At 43.8% G+C, this 25,632-nt stretch overlaps 4 protein-coding genes across 5 annotated transcripts in view; all 4 read right to left on the minus strand.

Moving 5' to 3' along the window:
* Positions 1-2,160, minus strand: part of LOC121541670 (argininosuccinate synthase) — a 37,808-nt gene extending 35,648 nt beyond the window's left edge. Inside the window, exons 1-2 of the mRNA XM_041850875.2 lie at positions 1,981-2,160; positions 1,235-1,383 (exon numbers count right to left, since the gene is read on the minus strand). Coding sequence (XP_041706809.1) covers positions 1,235-1,336 — 102 coding nt within the window. The 5' untranslated portion in view covers positions 1,337-1,383; positions 1,981-2,160. The remainder of the gene's footprint in view (positions 1-1,234; positions 1,384-1,980) is intronic.
* Positions 2,161-4,583: 2,423 nt separating this feature from the next.
* On the minus strand, positions 4,584-18,126 carry LOC121541671 (surfeit locus protein 4). Its single transcript, XM_041850876.1, has 6 exons — positions 17,943-18,126; positions 8,069-8,255; positions 7,624-7,700; positions 7,422-7,465; positions 6,120-6,306; positions 4,584-5,814 (listed from the first exon to the last, which is right to left on the minus strand). Exons 1-6 carry the CDS (start codon positions 17,988-17,990, stop codon positions 5,548-5,550), a joined length of 810 nt encoding a protein of 269 aa, XP_041706810.1. The 5' UTR covers positions 17,991-18,126; the 3' UTR covers positions 4,584-5,547.
* Positions 18,127-19,731: 1,605 nt separating this feature from the next.
* Positions 19,732-21,635, minus strand: LOC121541672. 2 transcript variants are annotated; one of them, XM_041850877.1, is made up of 2 exons: positions 21,408-21,635; positions 19,732-20,987 (listed from the first exon to the last, which is right to left on the minus strand). In XM_041850877.1, exon 2 carries the CDS (start codon positions 20,398-20,400, stop codon positions 19,732-19,734), a length of 669 nt encoding a protein of 222 aa, XP_041706811.1. In that variant the 5' UTR covers positions 20,401-20,987; positions 21,408-21,635. The 2 variants fall into 2 exon arrangements, with proteins under 2 accessions (XP_041706811.1, XP_045064027.1); XM_045208092.1 differs by having other exon boundaries at positions 19,736-20,987.
* A 1,977-nt stretch (positions 21,636-23,612) lies between these two features.
* On the minus strand, positions 23,613-25,455 carry LOC121541170 (surfeit locus protein 2). Its single transcript, XM_041850149.2, has 6 exons — positions 25,270-25,455; positions 24,925-25,076; positions 24,524-24,627; positions 24,139-24,324; positions 23,856-23,980; positions 23,613-23,722 (listed from the first exon to the last, which is right to left on the minus strand). Exons 1-6 carry the CDS (start codon positions 25,345-25,347, stop codon positions 23,630-23,632), a joined length of 738 nt encoding a protein of 245 aa, XP_041706083.1. The 5' UTR covers positions 25,348-25,455; the 3' UTR covers positions 23,613-23,629.
* Positions 25,456-25,632: the final 177 nt, after the last annotated feature.

The following is a 25,632-nucleotide window of genomic DNA, read 5'->3' on the forward strand; positions in this document are numbered from 1 at the left end:
TAATCGCTGCCAAAGGTGCTTCAACAAAGTACTGAGTAAAGGGTCTGAATACTTATGTAAATAAGGTATTTTTTAAAATAAATGTGCTAACATTTCTAAAAACCTGTTTTCGCTTTGTCATTATGGGATATTGTGTGTAGATTGATGAGGGAAAAAAACAATTTAATAAATTTTAGAATAAGGTTGTAATGTAACAAAATGTGGAAAAAGTCAAGGGGTCTGAATACTTTCCGAAGGCACTGTATCTCTCTCTCTCTCTCATTAAATCAACTGAAGAATGCAAATGGTTCAACTGAGGTAGCTGTGCCTGTTTTTTTCTGCCTCTGTGGTCTTCTTCCACATAAATGAGGTAGCTATTCCTGTCTGTCTGCCTCTGTGGTATTCTGAATGCTTGCTTGGCAGAGGTTTTTCTATCACAACATAACACAAGAGCAGACAGTGATTTCAACAAGAAAAACAGGTTGCCGATTGGGACAGTGCCTTTCTGTTGTCCCTCAAATCAAATCAAATTGTATTTGTCACATGCGCCAAATACAATAGGTGTAGACCTTACAGTGAAATGCTTACTTACAAGCCCTTAATTATTTAAAAAAAAAGTAACAAATAATTAAAGAGCAGCAGTAAAATAACAATAGCGAGGCTATATACAGGGGGTACCGGTACCGAGTCAATGTGCAGATAGTCGAGATAATTAAGGTAATATGTACATTTAGGTAGAGTTATTAAAGTGTAAGTGAGTTATTAAAGTTATTATCCCTCCCTCCCACCCTCCGAATGACTAACCCCAAAACCAACAGGAGGCACAGTACCGTGCCATAGCCCTTCAGCATCCCCACCCCCACCCCTTTCTCTAGCCAGACAATGAATAAACAGTTAGACAAGAGAAAAATCTGCATCATGTGCAGTTCTGAACTGGCCTATGGGCAAAAAGTTAATCCAGACTGCTTTTCACCAGCATTATGCAGCCAGATAGCACTTTTGGGGGGGTTAACTGATTGCTCGGGAGAATTAATCCCTTCTTTACAAATATCTAAAACTGCATAAAATGAACATTCATTGGGGTTTGAGCTGCACAAGTGACACATTTAGGCTCTAACAGGTTGACGTACAATAAAGGAGAGCACCAACTGGATGGCTGTGTGCTGTCTGAACTCAAGTTATATTGGCCCCACCTGTCCCACACACAGACTTGTCCCACATACAGTATAGGTTCTTACTTGTGTGTGTTCCTTACCAAGTATGTGATGACATCATATCCTTCTTCCTTCAACCACACCAAGATACAGGAGGTGTCCAGTCCTCCACTGTAGGCCAGAACCACTGTGCCTTTAGACATAATGAGGATTATGTCCAAATGATGCCGGTCAAAGGGGTCTGTTGTATCTGGGGTCGAATTATACAAAGAAAATAGAGAATCTTTCATTTAGAAAATACATTGGAGTAATACAGTTACGGAAATCTCCAATCATCTTCTATCCTGAACACACTGGCTTATTCATAAGGTTGTGACTGGATGCAGGGTGGAAAGTGGAAGGATGTTGATATCCATCCATATTCCTGTAAGAATATCATTATGGAAACTAGTATCAATCTCCAATGACTATGGTTACAAACACCTGTAAATAATTCAATGGAGAGCAGGTTCCAAATGCTTGCGCTCAATAACTGCACACATGTAAACCACGCATGTTATACTACTATGTATTTCACTGTTAGTCTACACCTGTTGTTAAGAATCATGTTACTTAACATTTGATTATTTGTTACCTAGCTAGCGAGCTAGCTAACATGCTTCACTGAAATGCCAACTGTTGCATTCGAATCAGTAGTTAGCTGCCAATGGACTTCTCAATAATCAGCAGCAATCACGATGTGACCCTTATCTCGTTTGATGTTTTGATAGCGAGCCAAATGTAAACTTAAATTTGCACATAAATGTAAAATATAGTGACGCCATTTTACAATTATATATGTATTTACCGTTCTAAAAGCTTGATGGCGAAATAAAGAGGTCTCTAACTCTCGAGTCTTCTCTCCAGTCCAGTCTCCACGATGTATGGAACGCGTGTCCAAATATATTGTGCAGTGGCCAAGATTTTGCTCAACATTCGAGATGTGTACAGCTGCAGCCCCACAGCAGCCTGTGACTATAAAACTAGCCTATCACTAAAACCAATGCTATCGCCATCTACTGGCCGTGGTTTATCTCTACCACATACTGTACACGTGAACTCCTTTACTTTCCTAGATTCCTTTCCTAACTTCCTTTCCTGTCCTATCTACTGGCCGTGGTTAATCCCTAACACATACAGGTAAAAGTCAGTAAATTAGAATATTTTGAAAAACTTGATTTATTTCAGTAATTGCATTCAAAAGGTGTAACTTGTACATTATATTTATTCATTGCACACAGACTGATGCATTCAAATGTTTATTTCATTTAATTTTGATGATTTGAAGTGGCAACAAATGAAAATCCAAAATTCCGTGTGTCACAAAATTAGAATATTACTTAAGGCTAATACAAAAAAGGGATTTTTTAGAAATGTTGGCCAACTGAAAAGTATGAAAATGAAAAATATGAGCATGTACAATACTCAATACTTGGTTGGAGCTCCTTTTGCCTCAATTACTGCATTAATGCGGCGTGGCATGGAGTCGATGAGTTTCTGGCACTGCTCAGGTGTTATGAGAGCCCAGGTTGCTCTGATAGTGGCCTTCAACTCTTCTGCGTTGTTGGGTCTGGCATTCTGCATCTTCCTTTTCACAATACCCCACAGATTTTCTATGGGGCTAAGGTCAGGGGAGTTGGCTGGCCAATTTAGAACAGAAATACCATGGTCCGTAAACCAGGCACGGGTAGATTTTGCGCTGTGTGCAGGCGCCAAGTCCTGTTGGAACCTGAAATCTCCATCTCCATAGAGCAGGTCAGCAGCAGGAAGCATGAAGTGCTCTAAAACTTGCTGGTAGACGGCTGCGTTGACCCTGGATCTCAGGAAACAGAGTGGACCGACACCAGCAGATGACATGGCACCCCAAACCATCACTGATGGTGGAAACTTTACACTAGACTTCAGGCAACGTGGATCCTGTGCCTCTCCTGTCTTCCTCCAGACTCTGGGACCTCGATTTCCAAAGGAAATGCAAAATTTGCTTTCGTCAGAAAACATGACTTTAGACCACTCAGCAGCAGTCCAGCTCTTTTTTCCTTAGCCCAGGTGAGACGCTTTTCGCGCTGTTTCTTGGTCAACAGTGGCTTGACACGAGGTATGCGGCAGTTGAAACCCATGTCTTTCAAGCGTCTCTTGGTGGTGGATCTTGAAGCCCTGACTCCAGCAGCTGTCCACTCCTTGTGAATCTCCCCCACATTTTTGAATGGGTTTTTTTCACAATCTTGACTAGGGCGCGGTGATCCCTATCGCTTGTACACTTTTTCTGACCACAGTTTTTCCTTCCCTTTGCCTCTCTATTAATGTGTTTGGACACAGAGCTCTGAGAACAGCCAGCCTCTTCTGCAATAACCTTTTGTGTCTTTCCCTCCTTGTGCAATGTGTCGATGGTCGCCTTTTGGACAGCTGTCAAATCTGAAGTCTTCCCCATGTTTGTGTAGGCTTCAGAACTGGACTGAGAGACCATTTAAAGCCCTTTGCAGGTGTTTTGAGTTAATCAGCTGATTAGTTTGTGGCACCAGGTGTCTTCAAAATGTAACCCTTACACAATATTCTAATTTTGTGACACACGGAATTTTGGATTTTCATTTGTTGCCACTTCAAATCATCAAAATTAAATGAAATAAACATTTGAATGCATCAGTCTGTGTGCAATGAATAAATATAATGTACAAGTTACACCTTTTGAATGCAATTACTGAAATAAATCAAGTTTTTCAAAATATTCTAATTTACTGACTTTTACCTGTACATGCGAACTCCTTTCCTAGATTCCCTTCCTTGTTCCCTTTCTTTTTCTCCTTTACAAGCTTAATTTCATTTCATTCCCTACTTCCCTATCTCCATTCCTCATGCCCTTCCTAGGTTCCTTTCCTTATTCCTTTACTCCCTTTAGAGGAAAGAAAATTAACGAGGAAGCAAGGAAAAGGAGCTAAGAAAGGTGGAAAGGAACTAGGAAAGGAGATAAGGAAAGTGAGATAGGGATGGAGGAGAGGAAAGGGAGGTAGAAAAGGAAAGGAAAAGTTCACATGTATGTGGTGGGGATTAAACACAGCCAGTAGATGGCAATAGTATTGGTTTTAGTGACAGGCTAGTGTTACTCACAGACTGCTGCAGGGCAGCAGTGATTGCAAAATTCGGGTCAACCAACAGCCAATCAAAACTCGACCACCTTTCGAGGGGTGTGTTGAATGGGTGTGATGAGTCAGAAGGGGAAGAAGTCCCACCCTGGTTGTGAGTTTAGCCAAAGATGAATACATCAAGAATAACAGTAATACATCCATTGGAATGATAACACGATAAAATACCAATTTTGACGTCAACATGACAGAGCAAGCAGATGCTTTCTTGCAATTTGCCATGATCTCTGAAAAACAAATAATCAAAAATACAATATAAACTTCTGAAAATCAATAATCTGAAGATTTTTATTTTCTTATTCAGTATAGAGCAAAAACACTGAGCAAAGAAAAAGTCAGGGTGATCGCAGACTCTGTCCAGTTCTGCTTGCTTCTTTAGATTGTAGAATATGGCGTTTCATAAATGTCGAGCTCCCCCTACTGCCCTGTTAAAATACAGTTACTAGTTAGGCATTTGCCCTAGATGTACAGTACAAAGTGCCCAAAAAGAGTTCTGGTGCTAACAATTGTTTCAATATTCAATCAAGCACAACTTCAAATCAAACATTTTGAATAGTAGTATACAATGCACACGTCCCCCGCAACTCATCTCAATATACAATCCATTAGTCACAGCCATGGGACTGGATGTGTGTAAGGATGAGGCCTGGGGCTTCTGAAAAGCGGGGAAGATGGCAACCTAGAGAGTGAGGGAGAATCGTATCGTATTCAGTACCTGAGGTCTCAGGATTGATATAATGAGCAAGTCACAGATGGTCCAACATCCAACACAAGCAGGGAAAGATTAGCGTCTTCATTGGCAACCAAACTGATACACCTACTCACCATTTTGCTTGTTCACAAAAAATTGTTTTTTTCTTCTTCTGAAAGGTTATGGTAACATCCATAAATACATTGTGATATTCATACCTCTGCAACACAGAACCAAGATATGTTTTTTATCCACCCATCACTCATGAATGAGTTACTTTGCACTTTGACACAGTTTAATCAAAATCTGACTTTTTCTTGGCACCAAAATAAGGGGACATAAATAGGTGTATAAAATAATTCAGTACCGACCATATTGACCTCAAAAACAAAACAGCAGCTGGAAAACAAAATGTGAAAAAAGAAAAGAAAGGACGAGACAGAGAATAGTGGAGGGAGAGGTTGCTGTGGATGGTCAGAATAATGACGTGTACCCTGGGGGTCCTTGTGTGTCCTGGGGTTAGAGGTGTTTGTGTATCTCTCTCTCCCTACCACTCCTTCTTCTTCTCGTCCATGGACACCCCGCCGGGCCCCAGTGCTACGACCAACAGCAGCCCTCCGATGACGGACGTGGTCTGGAAGAAGTCGTACTTGAGGAAATCGTGCATGGGCTTGTAGGCGGGCACCGTCCAAAAGGCGTTGAAGTAGACGTTGATGGCCAGCAGCCATATTACCAGGGTCAGGGCGGCCAGCTTGGTCTTGAAGCCAACGGCCACCAGGATGATGAGAGCCGTGCCCACCATGTTCTGGAGGATCTGGGGGAGTGGAGAGGGACACATGGGTCAGGATTCAGACTGCAGACTGAACCACCAATGCTACTGTACAACTGTTGCACCAGAACCTGTCTAATCGAATGAAGCACTTAGGCCGTCAAATCTCTAAATACCATACAATACTAACATGATTGTGCGTAATCTTAACAAAAACTGTCAACACCCCACATGCAAACTCAGCTTGATCTCCGCATATTTACATGAGAAAATGCATTACACAGCTTATTCCCCTCTAACTGTAGTCCCTCCTGAGTGGCACCATAGAGGCAGGGTGGTGGGCTACTCACCGAGAAGAAGCTAGGGTCAAAGTGCAGCAAGGTCATGAACATGAGCACCAACAGGACTCTCCCTCCCAGCTGCATGTACTGCTTTGGTGAGCTCTCCCCCATCGAGGGGACGCCAGCGAACATGCTCTTCCCTTCTGAACGTGACTCCGCTAGTAATAGCAGGAGTCCACCGCCAAGAGCAAGGTTCCTGAGAGAGGAGGGGAGGGGGAGGGGGGAGGTGAGGAGACGACATTGTGTAGGAGAAGAGGGGAAGTAAGATCCATACTTAGTTCAATGCAGTGTTGCAGTACTCGAGTCCGACTCGAGTCCTAATTTTCATGACTTGTGACTCGTATTTGCACTTGGACTGAATAGGCTACTATGATAAGCAGAATATTAGCAGCACTGGGTGCGCACAGCAGCGAGGGTTCTGTTCTGTAGCAGTGGGAAGGAAGCGCCACACCCGGCCTACATCAGCTGGTGAGCTGCGGGAGAGCAAGCGATGATTGTGGGCAGGCGGACTCTGCTCCGATCATAGGCTACACATCGCACAAGCGACTCTCTTGCTTCCCCGTAACCACCAGTCTACTATTTAGCTTTGCCTGGTTAAGAAACACAAACTGCTTTACAAAATTGAAAACTCTAGTATTGACTTTAATAGTAAAATAACAGTCTAGCCATTTGTCTCTAACTGGCCTTGAGTATAGAAAAGTAGTCCATCTTTGAATTTGTTGCCTCGCTCTACCCTCCCACTTTCCCCCCTGCATCCCATAGCCAGGTTCTGATAAGCCTCCTTTTAGGTTTCACTTTGCAATAAAAAATCTACACTATCAGTGGCCGATAAAAAAAAAAAAAGGTATCTGAAAGCCTGACTTACCATTAATTGATGTAGTAAATAAGTAGTGACACACAGGTATTGAGTAGAACTTGTGAGCTAGTGATGAATAGCAACAAATATATGAGGGAGTGGTCATCTGGTGGTTACTAGACACAATTGCATAAGACCTACTATAAATTGATGGACTCGTGACTCGACCATTGGTGACTCGGACTTCAGCCATAGGGGCTAATGACGCGACTCGGACTCGAGCATAGGGGACTTGGGATTCAACCTCAAGGTTTAGTGACTCAACTACAACACTGGTTCAATGTATAGGGGTATAAAATTAATGGGACAGACGGACAGTGGAAAATGTACCTAAGGTTTTAAGACACTTAAAAACAACTAATATAATTGGTCATGTAAAACAGACTAAAGTCAATTGCATATTTTCAATTTAATATGTACAAATATTATTCATAAACTTATTGGAAGAGACCTACCTCATCAGAAATTTTATATCCCATAAAATACTGTACGCAACCGTCTGGAAAAAATAAAGTATAAGAAATTCAGCACGAAATATTACACAGCCAGAAATTCATGAACATAGCCAGTGTCCGGCTGTCAGCCATTTCAGTTGTCAGCCAAAAATCACAGAAAGGTACATGAAATGCAATGCCAATAGATTAGATATTTCCTTACCTGTAGAGCTATGATTCCAAATAATCCAAAGCAGGCATACTGTACAAAATTTCTACTGAGGATAAGGACACAGCCACCTGTTGGAGTGAATAAAATAACAGAAGGTTAGGATTGCAGAAACTCGTCCAATTGAACCGGCACAACTGTACCCCATCTTCCCCAAAAGGGGTGGCATTCCCACTTATTACAACTCCTGTATCTTTCCCCAGCCTTCAAAGACAGCATGGGGTCATCATTCTACGGTCTTAGGTCCACACCACACTAACCACTCAAATTAGTCGATAGTGAATGAATGATCAAATCATGTGGCTTTGGCACAAACCCAGATTGACTCTCTACTGAACAGGCTTTTTCAATCCATGCATGGACCCTATCTGGACCCATGCAGATTGTTTTATGTTTATATTGATGAAACAAACAGGCTAATGATCCCAGCCTTGCTCACCAAGCTGTCCTGTGAGGTTAAGCAGCACAAAGCAGGTGGCCAGGAAGTAGCCACAGCCCCACGTCCCCTCAATGTAGTCCCTCTGCTCGTTCCACTGGAACCACATGCGGATGCCGTCCTCCAGGAAGGTGCTGATTAGACACAGCCGAGCCAGGTGAGGCAGGTACTGCTTCGTAACCCGCAAGAACTGGGAGAGAGAGGGGAAAGGGACATTTAGGCCTACATTTGGCATACAGTACAATTACATTTCAGAAGACACTAGCATTGACAGTAAAAGAGGGTGAATGAGGACCTTTAAATAAATATACTGAAAACCTACAGGATATTAAATGAAAGGTCATTCCAGAAGCAATTTGGGAGAAGAGACAGAGAGTAGGCCAGCTGGTGGCATTGCAGTAGGGAATGAGGTAATATATATTTTTGTACCCCCCTTTCCTCCCCAATTTCGATCTTGTCTCATCGCTGCAACCCCCCAACGGACTCGGGAGGCGAAGGTCGAGTCATGCGTCCTCCGAAATATGACCCGCCAAACCACGCTTCTTAACACCTGCCCGCTGCACTGATGTGTTGGAGGAAACACTGTTCACCCTGATGACTGAGGTCAGCCTGCAGGCGACCGGCCCGCCACAAGGAGTCGCTAGAGCGCGATGAGCCAAGTAAAGGCCCCCGGCCAAACCCTCCCCTAACCCGGACGACGCTGGGCAAATTGTGCGCTGCCCTATGGGACTCCCGATCACGGCCGGTTGTAGTGACGCCTCTAGCACTGCGATGCAGTGCCTTAGACCGCTGCGCCACTCGGGAGGCCCTAGAAGATGGGATATTTAAATGGCAAGTTGGACAAATACAGGCTCTCATAGAAAAGCACCCTGCTTTTGGTCAGTCTCAAAGTACTACAGTACTAGGTTACAAACATCTGCAGATTCTTTCAATTCTGCATAATGGAAATACCTCCTGTTTCAGGTTATTAGCACCTGCGATTACCGTGTGTGTGAAATCAATCCCTACTCACTTACTTTAACCAACTGCCCTACATTCACTAAACCTCCATATGTTGGCTTCGCTCCAATACATTGGAACTGATCATCGTCTACCTACTAAAGTACAGCAGAAGAACAGTAACCATTGTGACGACCCTCCCACTCTGTCTGCCGTATTCTCTCTTTGTTCTTGTTTCCTTGTTAGGATGCCGGTGGGCGGAGTTGGGAGGGTCGTCAGCTACATGGGAAACACCTGGGCCGGGTGTGTCCCAGGATAAATGGACCTCTTCCACATTCATTAGGGAGACTCTCTCCAGGCAGTTACTTTGATCTTGGTTGTGATATTTTTGAGGCCTTTTTGGGTTGTTTGCTTTGGCACTTTTCAACACTTTTCCATATTACATTTATGCATGCAAACACTCACGTACACTACTGATTACACACACCATTGTTATTTGATTTAGTTTACTTTAATTAATAAATATATACTTTGAGTACTACTTGTCTCCACGTGTCTCCCTTTTGTTACGAACTTGAGCCGGTTCGTGACAAGTGGGGGCTCGTCCGGGATTTTGAACTGGTTGTGTTTGGGAGAACGTGGAGTTAATGTCCAATTCTGTAGGGTTTTTCTTTGTAAATTTTGTTAGTTTGTTTGAGTTTGATAGGCCAGTATTGGTTGCCTTTGGGTTTTGTACTGCGTTGGAGAGAGTACATTGGTTAGTTTCCAGTCCCTGCCCAGCCTGGAAACTCTTGCTCTACTCGCTGTTGGGACATCGGTCTGAGGTGAGTACAATCGGCTGTGTACCTCAGTGGGAGATTGGGTAGGGTAGTGACATTTGCTACCCGGAGCTATAGCTTTTTTCCCCTGATAGGCTTAGTGACGTGTTTTGTTTTGGGATACGTTGGGCATGGTTAAATGTTTGTTATTTTTGTGTGGTGTCAGTGGACTGAGCAGTTGTCTCGGGGCACATCCGTGGCTTGGGGAAATCTACCAGCGTGCTGGGGTTTAATTCCTTGCCAGCGGGCTACAGTGCGTAATTACCCACCGCAAATCTGCACGAAGACTAGGGTTGAGTTATTGTAGGTTTTGGGGAAGCTCCATATCCCAGCTCTTTTCTGTGGTGCTCGGTGTGATTGTATTTCTCTTGTGTCTGGTGTGCTCAGCAGAGGGGTTGAGAAAGATTATTATGATATATATATATTTATTTATTTTTTTTCCCTGATTATGGCGTCTAATGTAGACGAGTTCATTCGCTTTCCATCAGAAGAATTGTTAGAATTATGTACTAAAGAACAGCTGTTGAAGGTTGCTGAACACTACAAGGTTGAAATTAGTGATAAACGTCTAAAAAATTCTATTAGGTTAATATTGAAGGCCAATTTGATGGAGAGTGGTATTCTGGATGTTACCACTGGGGCAGCCTCTGCTGAGGACACGTTGTCTCCCCGATATGTTACAATGACCGCTCCATCGGTTAGTCATAGTAGTCTTCTTTTTGAACAGCAGAAGGAACTGCTTCTGTTACAGCTGGAGCATGAACAAGCTAAAATGGAGCATGATCGTGTAAGTACTGTGCAGCCGTTTTCATTGACCTGGCCAAGGCTTTCGACTCTGTCAACCACCGCATTCTTATTGGCAGACTAAATAGCCTTGGTTTCTCTAATGACTGCCTCGCCTGGTTCACCAACTACTTCTCAGATAGAGTTCAATGTGTCAAATCGGTGGGCCTGTTGTCTGGACCTATGGCAGTCTCTATGGGGGTGCCACAGGGTTCAATTCTTGGGCCAACTCTTTTCTCTGTGTATATCAATGACGTCGCTCTTGCTGCTGGTGACTCTCAGATCCACCTCTACGCAGACGACACCATTTTGTATACATCTGGCCCTTCATTGGACACTGTGTTAACAAACCTCCAAACGAGCTTCAATTCCATACAACACTCCTTCAGTAGCCTCCAACTGCTCTTAAACACTAGTAAAACAAAATGCATGCTCTTCAACCGAACGCTGCTTGCACCCGCCCACCCGACTAGAATCACTACTCTAGACGGGTCTGACCTAGAGTACGTGGACAACTACAAATATCTAGGTGTCTGGTTAGACTGTAAACTCTCCTTCCAGACTCACATTAAGAATCTCCAATCCAAAGTTAAATCTAGAATCGGTTTCCTATTTCGCAACAAAGCCTCCTTCACTCATGCTGCCAAACATGCCCTTGTAAAACTGACTATCCTACCGATCCTTGACTTCGGCGATGTCATTTACAAAATAGCCTCCAACACTCTACTCAGCAAATTGGATGTTGTCTATCACAGTGCCATCCGTTTTGTCTCCAAAGCCCCATATAATACCCACCACTGTGACCTGTACGCTCTTGTTGGCTGGTCCTCACTACATATTCGTCGCCAAACCCACTGGCTCCAGGCCATCTATAAATCACTGCTAGGCAAATCCCCGCCTTATCTTAGCTCATTGGTCACCATAGCAACACCCACCCGTAGTCTGTGCTCCAGCGGGTATATCTCACTGGTCATCCCCAAAGCCAACACCTCCTTTGGCCGCAATTCCTTCCAGTTCTCTGCTGCCAATGACTGGAACAAACTGCAAAAATCTCTGAAGCTGGAGACGCTTATCTCCCTCACTAACTTTAGGCATCAGTTGTCAGAGCACCTTACCGATCACTGCACCTGTACACAGCCCATCTGAAATTAGCCCGCCCAACTACCTCATCCCTATATTGTTATTTATTTTGCTCATCTGTACCCCAGTATCTCTATTTGCACATCATCTCTTGCACATCATTCCAGTGTTAATACTAAATTGTAATTATTTTGCACTATAGCCTATTTTATTGCCTTACCTCCATAACTTGCTAAATTTGCACACTGTATATTAATTGTATTTCTGTTGTATTTTTTTGATTTTTGTTTTGTTTTACCCCATATGTAACTCTGTGTTGTTGATTTATCGCACTGCTATGCTTTATCTTGGCCAGGTCGCAGTTGTAAATGAGAACTTGTTCTCAACTGGTTTACCTGGTTAAATAAAGGTGAAATAAAATAAAAAAAAAATTGGAATTTAAACAGGATATGGAGCGTGCTAAAATCAAGCTGCAACAAGAGCGACTAGAGTTGGTTAGGGAAGGAAAGCTCTCAGGGGAGAGTTTGCTCTGGGAAGGTGACCCAGAGTTACCTAGGGGTCGTTCCTCTTTTGGTCGTAATCCAGACACATTTGATATTGTTGGGAATTTACGGTTGTTGCCCCAGTTTAATGAAAAGGACCCGGAGACATTCTTTTCGTTGTTTGAGCGTGTTGCTGACGCTAGGAGTTGGCCTGATTCTGATCGCACTTTGATGTTGCAGTGTGTGCTGACTGGCAAAGCGCAAGAAGCATATTCAGCTCTTAGTGTAGCAGACAGTGTTAGTTATGAGAAGGTTAAAACGGCTGTGTTACAGAGTTATGAATTGGTCCCTGAGGCTTACCGCCAACGATTTAGAACTTTAAAAAGGGGATGATCAGCAGACTCATGTTGAGTTTGCGCGAATATTATCTTCACAGTTCAATCGCTGGTGTTCCGCCTCTGCAGTTATGACTTTCCAAGGGTTGTGTGATCTGATTATGTTAGAACAATTTAAGGACACAATCCCTGATCTTATAGCGACGTACATTAACGAACGAAAAATAAAGACTGTCGCTGAAGCTGCGGTTTTGGCAGATGAATATGTGTTGACTCACACAAATTTTTTTGCAGAACCCCGTATTCGGAGTGAGTGGGGGTGTTTGCAGAGATTTGGGCCTCGCTCGCCGAGATACTTCGGTTCCCGGGCAGAGTTTCATTCAAATGGGGTTGAGCCTGATACCCGTGGTAAAACTGACTTTGGTCAAGAGTGTCACTACTGTCGAGAATTAGGTCATTGGAAAAATGAATGTCCGATTCTTAGGTCTAGGGGTAAATTCAGTACAGGTGCTTATGGTAAATCGAGGCCTATAGCGTTAGCAGCGCCTGTTCCACATCAGTTCACTCCTGACGCATTGTCTCATGCCCAGAGCCATGTGAAGGGCTATATTGATCCCGACTATTTACCTTTTGTTACGGAGGGTTTTGTGTCTATGGTAGGAAGTAAGAACCTAGTGCCAGTAAAGATCCTAAGAGATACAGGTGCCTCTGAATCATTTGTGTTGGAATCTGTGTTACCCTTCTCTGCGGAGACTGATTCGGGGAATAGTGTTCTAATTAGGGGAATAGGTTTGAACACTCTGTCAGTTCCATTGCATAAACTGATGTTGGATTGTGGACTGGTGAAAGGTGAGGTTGTTGTGGGGGTGCGTCCTTCATTGCCTATTGAGGGTGTTGACGTGATCCTTGGAAATAACTTGGCTGGGGAGCGTGTGTGGCCTATCGTGTTTCCATCTTTAGCGGTTTCTACTAAGCCTTCAATTGTAGGGATTCCTGATGAGAGTGCGAGAATTTCCCAGAGGTGTTTTCTGCGTGTGCAGTGACGCGTTCTATGATCCCTGATGACTTGGTCACGGAACTGGCTAACGAGAATACCATAAAGAAGTCTGTTACTGTTTTCCCTGTTATCCCGTTATCCGTATCCCGCTCCGATTTAATCGAGGCGCAACGGGCTGACCCTACATTAGAAGAGTTGCGGGACCAAATTGTGCCTGTAGAACAGTTGGGAGATGTCGCACAGGGCTATTTTCTCCAAGAGGAGGTCCTGATGAGGAAGTGGATGTCTCATGGTAGTTGTTTTCTGGGGAGGCGATTAGTCAGGTTGTGGTACCAGTTAGGCTTCGTGAGTTGGTGCTGACAACTTCTCACAACGACGTTGCTGGGCATATGGGTGTGAGAAAAACCTACAATCGCATATTACGACATTTTTTTTGGCCAAGATTAAAGAGGGATGTTTTTGATTTCATCAAAACTTGTCACACCTGTCAATTAACGGGTAAACCTAATCAAGCTATTAAGCCGGTACCACTGTTCCCTATTCCTGTACTCAGTAAACCTTTTGAGTATTTGATTATTGACTGTGTTGGTCCTCTGCCTCGTTCTAGAAAGGGTAGTAATTATTTGTTGACTGTGATGTGTCAGACCACTAGGTTTCCTGTTGCCTACCCTCTCCGGTCTATCACGACTAAGGCTGTGTTAAAAGCTTTGACTCAGTTTCTCTCACTGGTTGGAATCCCTAAGGTCATTCAAAGTGATCAAGGATCTAATTTCACCTCTAATCTCTTTGGACAGGTTCTCCAACAACTCCATATTAAACACAACTTGTCTAGCGCTTATCATGCCCAAAGTCAAGGAGCACTGGAGCGTTTCCATCAAACACTTAAGTCTTTGTTGAGAGCTTATTGTACTGAGATGGATAAGGATTGGGAGGAGGGGTTGCCTTGGTTACTGTTAGCTGCTAGGGAGGTTTCACAGGAGAGCACGGGTTTTAGCCCAAATGACCTAGTGTTTGGACATCGGGTGCGTGGGCTTTTATCTGTTCTCCAGGATGACTGGAAGTCTCCCCGAGCCTCCTCAGTCCCTGTTATCATATGTGGGTGATTTTCGGCGACGCTTGTATGCCGCTGGTGAAATGGCTAAAGAGGAGCTATCATCTTCACAGGACAGGATGAAGAGCATATATGATCGCCGAGCTGAGCCTCATCACTGTAGTCCAGGTGAGCAGGTTCTGGCTCTGCTGCCAATTGTTGGTTCTCCTTTTCAAGCCAAGTTTCAAGGTTCATATACAGTGGTGCGCCAGTACACTGAGCAAAATTATCTAGTTGCCACTCCAGAACGGAGGAAAGCACACCAACTGTGCCATGTAAATTTGGTAAAACCCTATTATGCACGTTCCTCTGAGACTGAACAGGGGGAGTCTACAGAGGACGGTAAGGCTGTTCTTTTGGCTGATATTGTTTATTCCCTGAGTTCTGGTCATGCTAGGTCTGTGCAGGAGCAGGAAGATGTTTCTGGTCCTGACGATTGCATACTGCAGGGTAGATTGAAAAATTCAGAGACACTGGAGATTGTAGATAGCCTTCTTACTCATCTACCTGTTGATGAGCGGAAAGAGAGGGTTGGTTTGATTCGGAGATTTCCAGGGTTGTTTTCGGATACACCTACACGTACAAACTTAATAGAACATGATATTGACATTGGAGATGCTGACCCCATTCTAAGAATTCGTCAACGGTTCTATAGAGTTTCTTCAGAGAAACTGCGTTGTCTGGATGCTGAGGTCAGGTACATGCTGGAGAGTAAAATAGCAGATCCTTCTTTCTCCAGTTGGGCTTCTCCCTGTATCTTGGGCAGTAAATCGGATGGAACAAATAGATTTTGTACGGACTACCGTAAGGTAAACGATGTCACTGGGCCGGATTCATTTCCTCTTCCTCGGATGGAGGACTGCGTTGGTCAAGTCGGCGCAGCTACGTTTGTGAGCAAATTTGACCTGTTAAAGGGGGTATTGGCAGGTGCCACTGATGAGTAGGGCACGTGAAATCTCTGCCTTTATTACACCTTTTGGTCTGTACTCGTATTCGGTTATGAGTTTCGGACTGCGTAATGCGCCTGCCACTTTTCAGCGAGTTATGAACAGGGTTGTCTCTGGTCTGGCCGGTTGCGCTGTTTATCTGGACGATGTAGTGATATATGCAGATGCTTGGGAGGAGCATCTGTCCCGTATTCAGGCCTTGTTCGGACGTCTGGCTGCGGGTCGCCTCACGATGAATTTGGCTGAATGTGAGTTTGCTCAGGCGACTGTTGTATACCTTGGAAAGGTGGTTGGGCAGGGTGACGTGCGCCCTGTTCATGAATATTGATGTGACCGACCATTTTTTGATTTTGTCATGTTCTATCTTTCCTGTTTGTCCCCTCCTAGTCTTGTGTTCTTCTTTCCTCTTAAAGGTTGCTTCCTGTGTAAAGGTTGCTGAGGTCTGGAGAGCAGGATGATGGGTGGGGCAAGTGGAGGTGTGAACATGTACAATTTGTCGGTTTGGGACGCAGGGGCTGGTACGTTGGTCCGGGGTCCTTGTTGGTCCCCGGTCTTATGGGGGGGGGTGTGACGACCCTCCCACTCTGTCTGCCGTATTCTCTCTTTGTTCTTGTTTCCTTGTTAGGATGCCGGTGGGCGGAGTTGGGAGGGTCGTCAGCTACATGGGAAACACCTGGGCCGGGTGTGTCCCAGGATAAATGGACCTCTTCCACATTCATTAGGGAGACTCTCTCCAGGCAGTTACTTTGATCTTGGTTGTGATATTTTTGAGGCCTTTTTGGGTTGTTTGCTTTGGCACTTTTCAACACTTTTCCATATTACATTTATGCATGCAAACACTCACGTACACTACTGATTACTGATTACACACACCATTGTTATTTGATTTAGTTTACTTTAATTAATAAATATATACTTTGAGTACTACTTGTCTCCACGTGTCTCCCTTTTGTTACGAACTTGAGCCGGTTCGTGACACCATCCCACAACACCTCCCACCACACAGTCCACATCAGCACTGCCTGGTTCGAGGTGGCCTATCACAGTTCAACAACTCCCACGTCATTCATAGAGGCACACAAATGGGCCAATCAGAGAGGACCTAAAAGGTGCTGCTACAGCCTAGTGGAGTAGCCAACATTAGATCAGAACTGTTTGTTACAGCTTATTAGTGAGGAATTTTCAGCACTGTCTTGTTAAAATGTGCCTTTAACGTATAGGACAGGCCTACCTTAAGACATGTTTCATGGCAAAGCAATTTAAGAGGTGAAATTTCCAAACTGCTATTTTACAGCTAGGGGTGAACTAAATATTTGGTATCAGCTGGGGTTTATTCAAGACAGTTTTCGATAAAGCAGCAGGCCTATGTTACACCCTTACTTAATGTCTGTCCTGAGGGTATGTAAACTGTGCAAACATAAAAGCTCACATGGATAGAGCTGGGCTATAGAACGAGAGGAAATAGCCCCGGTCTTGAAATATTGTGAATTCCTATTGACTGAAATACAGCACTATAGGCTTGTATTAATATGACTTCCAGTCCAATCTTCAAACTGGGTAACAGCTCTGTAACCTGAACTATGGGGTTCTTGACACGTTCCAGTTATAGATCAGAATTCCAAGGGGATTGCAATTTCAACCACAGGGCAAAAAGCTAGACTTACCAAAGGGGCATACAAGAACATATGTTCACATTTTCTGCCTCTGTCTTGTACATTACACAACACTATTATTTTGTGTTCTTACACACACACTTCATTATAAGAGTTGAGTGTGGTGTCTCTGTGGGGGAGTGAATTTGCACAGGTCTTTGCAAAGACACAGTCAACTATAGTGTGTTACTGTGTGGCTAGCTGAGAATTCTCAACTCCACCAAAACTCCAACGCCATTCAACTCCATTGAGAATGAGATGTGAAGTGGTTAGGACGGTAACGTTAGCTAGCTATATATCGTGGAGTTGAGAATTCTCAGCTACTGTGTGGCAAGAGTTGCATCATTAACTAGTTAACCGGGAATTATGAATTTGAATCATTGCTTCCAAATTCACTGGCTAGGTAGCATGCTAGTGAGCTACCTAAATACAAGTAGCTAGGGAAAGCACAAAAGGGAAAGCACTGCAATTATCTGTGGATTTATTCTGCTGCAGTAATTAGCTATTAGCTAACTACATCATGCTAGCTAACGTTTGATAGTTGGCAAACAATGTCTACCAAACGTTATCTAGCAAATAATGCGTGTAACTAGCTAATTGTGCAAGTAATATTAGCAAGCTATAAATTAATAACTCAAGTAGCTGTGGCTACCTAGCTAGAACCCGCTGTTCCTCTGAATCAGTCTGAAAAGTTAGCAACCTAGCAAGCCGTTAGCTAGCTAACTTTAGCCTGTGAAACAACGAAGTTAGCTACCTGGTCCGCCACATCTTCGGCTCGACTCATGAGCTCCTCCTGCCCCATGTCTAACGAAACGGAGGCTTAGTTCTATAAGTCAAGGGAATATTAATTAGCTAATGTAGAAGTCCTCTGCCTCCGATATTTACTTCAGCAATTCTTGCCGGTCTCAATGAAGAGAAGGCCGCCTCTGCCCCACAATGCTTCGCGTTGCGATGATGGCCCCGGTAGTTGCTCTACCGACCGCTGTGTGCCACGTATACTGATCCAGGTGGTTCGACGTTATGCCATGTTTGCTCAGTGCCATCGCACAGTCCCCCTGCATCCCACTACGCCGATAAACACCAAAGACAACAGCAAGGCACCCATCAGCTTTCAACAACACACGCCAGGAAAAGTTACCCACTTTCAAAAGAACAGTTCTCAGTAATGCAAAATGACTTTATGAAATGTATTTGTTAGTCCGTCTGCATGTAAACCCAAGTAGGCTCAATTAGCTGAGACCATTCCTAATTGACATTAGATACGATGGCCTACTGTAATGTATCATGCAGCATCTTCAATGTGACTCAATATTGGCATGTTACAGACTGATTTTTATTGTCATGCTCTATGAGGATAAGATCACATTTTACTATTCTATAGTTACTAAATATGGACTATTTTGAATATTGGTACTGTTTAATCACAGAATCTCTGGAGAAGAGTGAAGTAGTAAGTGGGCAGAAAAATAATGCATGATATCTTAAATCTCATGTTGAACAAGAAACATACTTTCCAATATAATCTCGGAAAAAGTTTTTAAAAAATGTACCAAACAGGCAGTCAATGCACAAACACTACACTACCTTTGTTCAAAAACAGTTGCAAAATTCCTTGATAAAGTAAACATTCTATCTAAGACTATAGAGAATATTTCCCTATTTGCATATCTAGAAGTGAACCATTTAGTGGTCTCAACCCATTTAGCACAGGTAAAAGTTCATACTTCTCACACTTTTTACACATGTAACAAGTAGCCATTACTACGGTTCCTGTTTGCACAACATTCCAGTCGAGCTAGAGCCTGAAGCTGAGCTGATCCCAAAGGTGTGACTGACCACAAGTGGAAGGTCAGCCACAGTGGCTTTCAGAGAGTCTGTGTAGTTGTTCTTGGCCATCCAGACCTGTCTTCTGATGGCTACAGAAGAAGCCAGGACCCTTCCAGACAGTTCAGCCTGGTGGGAGGACAGCTGGAGGGTGAACTGGCCAATGACCTTCAGCTCATTGAGGACCGCCACAAAACTCTGTGCTGAACGATCCTCAGTGATCTCCAGCAGCAGCCTCCTCTGGTAGTCGGATAGGTAGCGCAGGTAGTTGGCCATCTTGGCAAGCATGCCAGCAGTCTGGTACATCCTCTCTACTAGAGTCTCAGGGAAACACCATCGCTCAGCCGAGATCGGCGCCTCCTTGTAAAGCAGTTGACCTGAGGCATCTGGTTGTAGGCTGGAGACTGGCAGTCGTGAAGCCTGTACATCTTGGAGAACAGCTCCCTGTACGGCTTCAAGCTGGCAGGGTTTGGCCAAGAGCTCTAGACCAGGTCCTCAAACTATGGAACCATGGTAGGGTCTGGTGGGCTGGAGCTGGTTGGTGTGCTGATGAAATCTATGCCAAGATACAAGATACTTGGCGGCTCGTGCTATGAGGCTCTGAAGCTCCTTAGCTGCCAGTAAGTCCTGTTTCGAGATAGGACCATCAGTTTTAAATTTTAGTCATTTAGCAGACGCTCTTATCCAGAGCGACTTACAGTTAGTGTGTCCATACATTTTCATACTGGCCCCCCGTGGGAAACGAACCCACAACCCTGGCGTTGCAAGCGCCATGCTCTACCAACTGAGCTACAGGGGGCTACAGTTGACAGAGAGGCATCCTCCCCTTCACCATCTCCATCACTGAGAGGTCTCATGGCAGATGTGATGGAGGAAGGCTCCTCTTCCTGCTTCACAATGTTACGGGAGATAGATTCAGTCACCAGCTGCTTGCTGACAGAGCCAGATAAGTCTCTCTGCTCGCTTTCCTGAGAGCAGGTGGATGCCTTAGGGATGGAGGCATGAAGATGTATAGTTTGGGCTGAAGTGGGGAACGACACAACAGCTTCTGCACCTTTCCTCTCCAGAGCCTCAATGCGCTTCTCCAGAATGGCCCACTGTAGCTGGATGGCCTGTTGCTGGGCCTCTAGTCTCTGTTGAACCACCTCCCCATGTCTCCTCTCTGACCGGACAGCCTGCCGCGACTCCCTCTGAGACCTCCTCCACTTTCCCGAGGGGCAGAATCCATCTTCATCAGAGGTCCAGTAGGAGGAGGAAGACGAGGAGGATGGAGAGCGCCTCCGCCGGTGGCTACTGCGGCTCCGTTTGGAGTGCTTGGAGCAGCATGATGAGAAATGGTGTCGTTTGCGGGAGCTGGAAGTCAGCATGTGGGAACCTGATTGGCTCATGGATGGGGTGGAGTCAGCTGACTGCTGAATAGCAAGTTGTGAGGAACGTGTCTTTTGGGAAGCTGGAATTGGGCCCTGTCTGTGCTGGGGGCGGGGAGAGAATGGTGAACAACACTGGCATGGTGGACGAATAGACAGATGTGGTAGTAGAGAGCCGAGGTGGGGGCAGAGTGGGGACTGGGTCTTCCTCCGGTTTTGGTTCCTTGATGGGAGCGGAGGTGGTCTCAGGCTTGGGCTGAACTTCAGACTGTGCTGCCTTGTGCGTCCTCTGCTGGCTTTCACGGTGCATTATCTTCTGAACTTTGGTGAGGCGGTTGATGCAGGTGCTCCAGTCCATCTTGGAGCACTGGGGGCATTTGCCATACTCCAGCACAGCCTCATTGGCATGTTGGATGCCCAGACAGTGAAGGCACAGCTCATGGGTGTCTTTGACAGGAATCTTGTGTTTGCCACAGTCACACCACGTGAACCTTGGGGAGGAAGTTGTCATGGCTAACAACTGTTGAGGAGAGCAAGGACCCCAAGATGCCTCCTGCCAATGCTCTCAGTTTAGGAGATCATTTGTGGGGCTGATATTGTTGGCTCCCCTGTAACAATAAATAGCCATATGAGCCCAACATAGGTCATCAACGTTAATCATCATTGCACATATTTTTTAAAATGTTTTAGCTCACTAGCTTGGTCAGTAGCTAGCTAGCTGTCATAAGCTACTGCTGGCTTCGAGAGCTAGTACATCGCAGCAAAGCAAAAGCACTAATATTTTATCAAGAAATGGCAGAATACTTAAAAATATATATATATATAAACATCACTTAGAAAGTAGACTAGGCAGTATGCGAATACAATTTTCATTAAACTGTGTTCTTTGTGTGGTCCTTCACCCATTTGTATATTGACGTTGCACAGACCAGCCAGGCAAGCTAGCTAGAAGGTAAACAAAAATGCATTGAAAACGTAGCTATGCATATTTGACACCATATATGCAAGAACAATGAACGCACACCTACCCCAATCGAATCTGAAAAGGGTTGCTTTGTTGTTAATTCGAAATTATGATCTGCAAAGATATAGGAAATGTGTAGAGATGTCCTGCAAAGTTGCTCCTACGTCATACTCTGTCCGACAGAAGCTAAAGAGCAAAGATCCTGTAGTAACAACCAGATCCCACGATTGCACGGTCTCTCGAAGAATTAGGAATTAGAATACTAGAATGCCCATGAACCTTTTATGATGGTATAAAGATCAGCCATTTTGGTCAGGGAGTTGGTCAACCTGCCAGTGCTGTGATAAGATATTGTGTAAAATAATGCATTTTAATTTATCTGCACTGTATGTTTGTTAGCTAGCCAGCCAGTTTTAGAGGAATGATTCCATAAATTTTTCAAATGAACTGCCAATATACCAACATTCCATTCAAACTATGCAGTCAATCCACAGCCATACACTGGCTGAAATCAGTTGATGATAGGACAAGTTGTAAATTCAACAACTATTGATATTGTATCAAATAATAGCAATAATTCCAAGAAAACAAATGTGAGCTATAGATCTGTAATTATCATTGAAAACAAGTCCATGAAGCAGTAGATCTGTTCTATGCTTCCCGTTTATAAGTTTCATTTTAGCATCTTTTACTTTCGGTTTTGTACACCAGCTTCAAACAGCTGAAAATACAATATTTTTGGTTATGGAAAATATATTTCACAGAGGTTTAGCTGGTACAATGATTATCTACACTATACTTGCTTGATTTGTTACAAAAACTCTACTAGGCGAACTATTTGAATTTTAGCAACCAGGAAATGGCGCAGCTATTTCTGTATAGTGCATCTTTAAGGTTGACAATAGTTCTACTACACAATTTCTGATATATCACATGCCTTACTTTTATTTTTATAGGATCTCTAATGAGTTCTCCTCTCAATCAATCATCAGGGGTGTAATCATTGCTCCAAACAGTTGCAAAGCATTCCGTTGCGCAACAGAATCAGCTGAATGAGTACACTCCTGAATTTGTCCAAAATAAACTCTTGTTTTAGTTACAAAACTAAATCCTCAAAGTTCCAGAATGGGGTGAAAATAGCAGCCATGTTAGTCATGGAGATATCCAAACCAGTCTAATTGGAATGAATGGCAGTATAGGCCTAATCAACATTTGAGTGTAGGAAGGACATTGTGGGTGGCAAAGTACTGACATTTCTTCTTCAGTTTTTGCAACCGCTTGACATTGACATGCCGTAAGATGTGGTGTGGCAGGCGATTGATGTGTCTGAATGTTAACTTGCAGAAGAGATGATTGCTGTAAGTCAGACATGCATAATTGGCTAGCTGTGCCACTAGAGATCCTGGTTCGAATCCAGGCTCTGTCGTAGCCGGCCGCGACCGGGAGACCCATGGGGTGGCGCACAATTGGCCCAGCGTTGTCCAGGGTAGGGGAGGGAATGGCCGGCAGGGGATGTAGCTCAGTTGGTAGAGCATGGTGTTTGCAACGCCAGGGTTGTGGGTTCGATAAAATAATGTATGTGCTAACTAATAAGAGCGTCTGCTAAATGACTAAAATGTAAATGTAAATGTCAGTAACAATTAAAATAACTGGTTTAGAGGCAGACAGGCAGCTGATAATCACACAAGCCCTGTAATCATGTTTGGGTGTACCATGTCATCTGTCCAGAGACAGATTTGCAACTGTTTGGAGTTTCTATTAGACAAATTCAGCTAATTCCCTCCATTTTGTTCTGTTTGCTTAGATTTTGCAACAGAATCAGCGGAATGAATACACCCCTGGTAAGTCCCTCTCCATTTCGTTTGCTAGTTTAAGAAATGTTTTGCAACAGAATCGGCGGAATGAATACAACCCAGTTCTTAAATACCTTAGCTGGCAGTTACTGTATCAAACTTTTCCATAATCTCTTCTATGGTAAAATGAATACTCTAGCACGTTTGGGACGTTTTCATAATTGGAGCTATATGATGATCAAATGCTGTAGTTGAGATGATTAACAGGACTACATTTACTTCTGGGCATTAGCAGAATCCATGCCATAACTGGAAAATGCTTTTGTGTGGAACATTACAGATTTAGTGTTGATCTGTCAACTCATGCTCAAAATAGGATCTACAAATCGTTAATTAGCTTTTAGAAGTAGACTTTTATCATGTTTGCATCTACTTATCAGCACTCGACAAATTCAAAGTACGAATAGAGAAACACAGCATTTTATATTCACCTTTATTTTACTTTTTTTACTTTCACATTGGTCTTTAAACCTTTTCTTTTCCAGTTATGATTCTTGGATTTCTTCTGGAAACCACCAGCCTGAACCTGTTGAGGATACAAAGAGAGCTGTGTTACTAATTTCAGTAATTCAACAACCACATATTCAGCCCTGTTTGTGTGGAAGACCGCTCAACACTATTGGTGTAAAGACAGTGCTGTGAGAGTTAAGCCGTCTGACCTTCTTGCGTTTCTGTGGCGCCTGTTTATCAACTTCCATCTCCTCATCGTCATCCGTTTTAAAGTCAACCTCTTTTCCCTCTTCCATACCCTCCTCAGTCTCCTTTTGCAGAGAAAATAAAGAGGCTGTAGGGAAAGAAAAAGCAAGAAATCAGTTTTCACCTTCCAGAAAGGAAGGAGATTGATCAAATAAATAAAATGTACAACATATCAGGTTATTGCTCATCCACAGCAGACATTGTCACCATTGACTGTTTTACACATTCAATGACTGAGGTACTAACATGGGTACAGGTCACTCATGCTGTCCTCTGAGTCGCTGCCACCCTCGTTGCTGGAGTCAGGAGCCCACGCTCCATTCCCCCTCTGGGTGTTGCGTCCCCTCTCCCCCTCCCCACCTCTATCTCTGGGCTTCTTCTGTCGGAGGCTCGCTGGAATGTACTCCACCCCCTGTTGTACACACTCTTCATCTAGGGGAGAGATTAGACAATTCATAAACTGTACTGACAACAGTGAAAACAACCATCTGTGATGTTTCAGGTAGTTCTATTCTACCTCTCCCAACAAAAATCTAAATGGAAAACCCTCTAAAACTTTAAGTGGAAAGGAAGCATCAACATTTGAGTGTAGGTAGGAGGAAGGACATTTTGGGTGGCGAAAAGTACTGACATTTCTTCTTTGCTTTTTGGAACCGCTTGCCATTGACATGCCGTAAGACCTGGTGTGGCAGGCGATTGATGTGTCTGAGTGTTAACTTGCAGAAGAGATGATTGCTGTAGGTCAGACATACAGAATTGGTCAGTAACAATTAAAATAACTGGTTGAGGCAGACAGGCTGCTGATAATCACCCAAGTCATGTAACCATGTTGCATTGGTGGTAGCAGTGAGAGAACCTCTGGGCAGACCTGGAGGAGGGGGGAGGAGGGGTGTTCAGCCTCCTTGTATTTGGGTGTACAATGGATTCTGTCCAGAGATCATGCACCTTTGTGGTGCATGCGCTCAACCCCCACTCCCCATCAATCACTAAACCGGTCACTTACTGAAAGTATGACTCTTGGGGAATACTTACGGTTGCTTCGAGCTGGGCACAACATGAGGTTCATATTGACTATAGCTGAACTCTGCAGTAGAACTTAGTTTCTGATATTTCTTCCCTTTCGTGAAGTTCTGGAGCTCTTTGAGGTTGCAAGGTAAATCATGTCCATTGAGTGTGCATTTAATCTGAAAAGAGGTGTAAAACAAAACGCTGTCATTTTTTACGTCTTCTTGCTCACATCATTCACATATACAGCTAGCCATTTCACAGAGCAGAAGCTAGTAGCTGACAAGCTAGCTGCGCAGCCTATTATTATTAGCTAGCTAACGTTTGCTGGCTAGTTTATACAATATTTTGTATAAAAAGGTTCTAACTAACCTTTCTACTGTCATCCGTAAATTCAAGAAATGGATGATTCAGAAGGAACGCTTTGATATCTGCAGGTAGATCCTCCATGGTCGATTAATTAAGTGGCTAGCTAGATAAGGTTATTTTATTTTAGCTTCTAGCTGACTGTCCCTGTCATGTATGCAGGGTCCGAGCCACGTGGGTACCCTGGCGTATTTCTTCCAGATGTGTAGTAATTTGGCGCCACCTATTGTTCATTACAGTATGAAGCAGTCTGAGATAGGACCTAGTACTCAATACAAAATAAAGAAAACTGTCTGTAATGCATAGATATCAATAGAAATTTGACATTAAAATTCACCAAATTAAACACTGAAAAGTTAAACATTGACG

Source organism: Coregonus clupeaformis, chromosome 27 (assembly GCF_020615455.1).
Source record: "Coregonus clupeaformis isolate EN_2021a chromosome 27, ASM2061545v1, whole genome shotgun sequence".
NCBI lineage: Eukaryota > Metazoa > Chordata > Actinopteri > Salmoniformes > Salmonidae > Coregonus > Coregonus clupeaformis.